This window comes from Limulus polyphemus, unplaced genomic scaffold (genome assembly GCF_000517525.1).
Source record: "Limulus polyphemus unplaced genomic scaffold, Limulus_polyphemus-2.1.2 Scaffold274, whole genome shotgun sequence".
NCBI lineage: Eukaryota > Metazoa > Arthropoda > Merostomata > Xiphosura > Limulidae > Limulus > Limulus polyphemus.
The window spans coordinates 244,129-249,097 of record NW_013665884.1 but is presented as its reverse complement, the minus strand read 5'-3'; the positions used below and the strand labels follow the sequence as shown (position 1 = coordinate 249,097).

At 31.8% G+C, this 4,969-nt stretch overlaps 1 protein-coding gene across 1 annotated transcript in view; it reads right to left on the bottom strand.

Moving 5' to 3' along the window:
• The window catches only part of LOC106456953 (RNA cytidine acetyltransferase-like), a 61,611-nt gene that overhangs the window by 49,354 nt on the left and 7,288 nt on the right, over positions 1–4,969 (bottom strand). Inside the window, exons 4-5 of the mRNA XM_022382745.1 lie at positions 4,855–4,939; positions 3,093–3,264 (exon numbers count right to left, since the gene is read on the bottom strand). Of these exons, the coding sequence (XP_022238453.1) occupies positions 3,093–3,264; positions 4,855–4,939 (257 nt within the window). The remainder of the gene's footprint in view (positions 1–3,092; positions 3,265–4,854; positions 4,940–4,969) is intronic.

Genomic DNA, 4,969 nt, shown 5'->3' with positions numbered 1-4,969 from the left:
GCAATGCCCCAGACACCACTCAACCACCAGGATCCTCTCTTCCCCTTCACGGGTCATCACGCACAGCAAACACGTGGATGGATGTTTAGATCCCAGAGGAGGTAACTGAAAATACAGGACCTTCCCCAGGAGGTCCCCTCACCATGTACAGGAATCCACCTTGAAGGTTGTTTCATAGGATATTTATACTGTATCCTACTTTACTTTCTTTATAGTGGACTGCTTTGTGACAGCCACATGGAGAAGAGGTATTTTTCACATTCCAGTATCAATTTTACAATTCATCACCTATGGAGAGAAGGTGCTTTGAGAATGCAGTTTGGGATTTTTACATAAGATCTTTTTTCTGATCTCTCATGAGAGAAGATTTGGTCTAAAACTTGATGAAGTTTTTCTTTTTGTTCTAGCCTTTAAGCCATGAATTCTGCTGATTATGCAATCATCCTTAATTAAATATGTTTACTTCCTTTATTTACTTTTACATCTTACCTTCTGACTTGCAATAGTCCTTTTACTTTGAAAAATCATCTATATTCTTCAATTTGTTTTCCAGTAAAATAACATGTTTTATTTCAATCACACCTTCAACATCATGCTTTTCTCTTTCAATCCATCTCTAAAAAATCACTACACTCTTATTTTCATGTATGAGATCTTCAAAATTTTTAAGTTTTTTAGATATCACATAACAGTGATCTTAATCTTTAGATTATTACACACTGAGTGGTTCTGTGTAACTTATATTCACTACAGCTATTTCCAAACATGGTTATATTTCACCAGTTCTATAAGATAGTTGATTAAACAGGAAATTAGGAAATCAAAAATGGTATATGAAAAAAAGGTACACAAAATTGTAAAAATTTACAGTAACGATTTCTTTAAATACCCTAAGGATAAGAAAATGTTAGAATGACCTTTGAGGAGTAATAAAATAAGGCATTTATGTTATGATTATCAGATGGCTGGTTACTAAATTCTATTTTTTCTTCAGTTTTTACTTATGAAGACGTAAGCAAAATTCCTTATCCTGAGCAACTGTTAAATGGAAACAAGATTAATTCTGAGCTTGTTAAGAAAAAAATTGGGCAGTTTAAAGGACGATAAATCTCCTGGCCAGATAATATCATACCAAGGGTTTTGAGGAGGTTAAGTAGTGGATATGGGAGATACTTGTTATTACTTTCTGTAAGTCCTTGAATAGTTGGCAGGTACCAGAGGATTGGAAGTTGGTTAATATTACTCTCTTTACAAGGAAAGTGATAAGTGGTAGGAAAAGTTTTTGAAAGTCTGATATAAGATGCTTTGCAAAATCATATAACAAAGTTTAAATTTTATCGGATAATCAAAATATTGCCTTACTAATCTTTTGACATTCTTTGAAGATGTTACTGCTTATGTAGATTGGGGTAGAGGTGTTGATTTGGTGTCTGGGTTTTCCGAAAGCATTGGACAAGATGCCATATAAAAGACTTGTTTAAAAAATTATCTCTATAGGTGTGGGGGATAAATTGGTTCATTGTATAGAAAAGTGGCTGGAAAAAAAGAAAACAGAGGGTTGTTATAAACAGATTTCAGTCAAACTGGATTAACATCACAATGGAGTACCTGAGGGAGCAATGTTAGCATATTTCCTCTTTTTAATTTACACTAATGAAATAGATGAAGGAATATTCCATATGTTACTTAAGTTTGCTGATAGTATTAAGATCTTGGGTGTTGCTGGCTGTGAGGAATGCTGCTTTATGAAAGGATTTGTATCATTTGAGTAAATAAATGGCAGATTGTTTTAATCACAATAAATGCAAGGTAATACATGTGGGTTATAATTATTTAAATAATTTTAAATAAAGGTATAATTTCTTTGTATAGGACACTAGTTAGGCCACACTTGGAGTGTTATATTCAGTTTTGAGTTCCTTACCTTTAGAAAGACACTTAATATCTGCATGGTGGCACTACAGGGGGGCAAGGGAGCATTTGCCAACTCAAATGTTGTTCTTGCCACTCAAAAATTTAAACCTACATACATAGAGCAAATGTAATGTGTATAACAAAAAAAACACGTTCACAAGCACACAACCATTTTACGGGATTTTTTTTTCTTGTGTGCTAGAAGTCAACTAGATATATCATACAATAATAGGTATTCCCTTTAACCCTACTTTTTTATACTAATGGTACTACTCCACTAAATTATTATTTATTTAATTAAATAATGCATGAAGGAACATTATTCATTAATCCACTTTTAAAAGGACTTGTGATCCCCCCCCCCAAAAAAAAAAAAATTGCTAGATACGCTAGAATTGTCTAAAACCTTCTGATCCTTTCCAAGGTCTGTGAGTACTTTGAGGCTTCAAAACTCAATACAAAGTATTTTTAAAACCCAACATTGGCTCAATGTAATTTAGCATGGTAAAATGTGAGGGGGAATAGCGAGTCTCTTCAAAATTACACATGAGTATAAGATGTCTTGTTTTGTCCCCCACCCCAAACTTTTGGTGCTGGTGTTGCCACTGAATATCTGTAAAGGGTTCAGAGAAGAGCTACTAAAATGATATCTGGGATGGAAAAGTTGTCATAAAAGGACAGGTTAAGATCTCTGATAGTGTTTGCTTTTGAAAAAAGAAAAGTAGAGGAGATGTGATTGAGGTACTTAAGATTGTCAAGGGATATGATTGTATTGATGTATCATCATTTTTCGTAGTTAATGGTGAGAATGATAGAACTAGGGGAACAAATATATATTTTGGCAAGGTAGGAGTCATCTTCAGCTAAGACAGTTTTATTTTTTAAACAGGGTACTTGGACTTTGGAATGACATGCCTTCAGATGTGGTAAAAGCAGTATATTTAAAGGACTTTAAGGAAAGGCTGGACAAATATTTGAATGATAAGGGTTGAGGTTTTTTTTTTAATAGTTTAGTGGGTGGGACAGCCGAAATGGACCAAAAGGTCCCTTGATGTCCTTAAATCTTATGTTATAAAGTAAAACAATTTGAACTTTATATAAATATTTTTTCACTAAACTGCTTTCTCTGTAACAGATGTATTACATTACACTGAGAAGTAGATAAAGAATAAACAGACCATGGACATAGTAAAGAGTTGTTTTAATGAGGTGACACTCTGAAGAAGAACCACAACAACACCACCACCTTCTACTGTTTCTATAGTTCTAGCCAGTAAGTTTGGAGTTATTGCTTCAAAGTCCTGAAGTACCAGCATTCCATAGGTGTTGCCCAAAATCTTGTGAGTTTCACTTCATAGAACAAAAGAAACTAGTTATAACGAATATCTATAAAATTCAAGACATCATATAAATTCAAATATAAGGAATAATAACTAACTATAAGAAAACATTGTCTTAAATCATTTTGCCAATTACATATATAAAGTGCATGAGACAAGGCAGAATCTCTTGAATATTCTACTTGCATTATGTACTGAATACTCTCCTCCAACTATGACAAGCTACATCACTGAAATCTCAGGCAGACTAGAAGACTGATTCTGTGAACATCAGAAACAAAAAATTGGAGCCTAAGACTTCCATGTTTAAATACTTTGGCTCAAATGGACACTATTTATTTCATCCGTCAGTATTTGTACAAAGAAAAGGAATAGTACTGGACACAAGCTAATTTTTGAGCTTAGAGTAAGCACTTTCTTAGGATATGAAAAAAAAAAGTTTCTTTTCTGTAATCCTATACTTTATTTTGATTTAGATATTTTTCTATTACACGTTGAAAGCATATGCAACTCTGAATGAGTTTTGTGGCTTCTTATATATCTTAATTACTTTACTAAGTAGTTTTTACTTTCTTATTGTCTTAGCAGTGATATTTTAACAATGTATTTGATTAAATAGTGCCTTTCAAAATGTTTAATGCTTTCAGGTTCCTGAATCTTGAGCCTTATAAACTAACCTATTAAATTTTGTGATTGATGTAAAACACAGTTTCATCTCACCTTATTTAATCCCTGTGGTTAATTTCAAGTCATGTTACTTATCCAAGTATTAACAGCTAGCCATTGTAAGCACTTTTTCTATTATTTTTAATAGCAAACGAATTAATTTGTATTAATAATATTTACCAATTTGCATATAACTATGATCGGTTATACTAAAAACAAAAAGTGGGATACATATATATACTGTAAGTTTAAGATATGCAATGAGAATGTAAACCATAAGAACAATAAAACTAAATATAAATTCAAAAGAATAATGTCTGCCTGACAAAATGTAACAATTATATCAACATTTCACTTTAAATAACACATTTTGTTGGCTTGTCTTTAAGCTTTACTAAAAAGTCAAAACTATTTGCAGAGCCATTAGAAGAAGACAAAGAACTAACCTTCTTTTAAGATAGTCTGAAATAAGATGGTTATTCAAAAACCTTCCAGAAACATGCCCTTTTATTTTTTATTTGTATCATTATATTTGTTTATTAGATTTAATTTTATACTTATCAACAAATGAAGCTCATATTGCCTGTAATACTGTTAGATTCAGTTTTTGAAACTGTTCCATATTTGCTAATTGCAAAACCACACATACTATTTAATAAAAACTACACTAAGGAAGGTGAAAGTTCTCCAAGAGTAAATAGATGTTAGAATTATTATTCAATTTATAGGTTTTCTGTATTACTAACAGGTTCAAATGAGTTAAAATAATGAATTTATATGACTTAAGAAGATATGAAAGACTTTAATAACAATTAATAATTTTACAGCGAAGTTGCCTAGAGGTTTATGAAGCATAAGTTAACTTTTAAAACTACACAACTACAATTACTAGTTTCATTACTGGCTCAGTAAACCACTAAATGTATGACCTTACCCATAATAACTCCATCTAATATTAGTGGCTGCTATAAAAAGTTCAAATGGATCATCTTCTTTCACATCTATCTTTCCACTTTTTATTTTCTTCTGTAAGTTTTTTCATTCGTTTC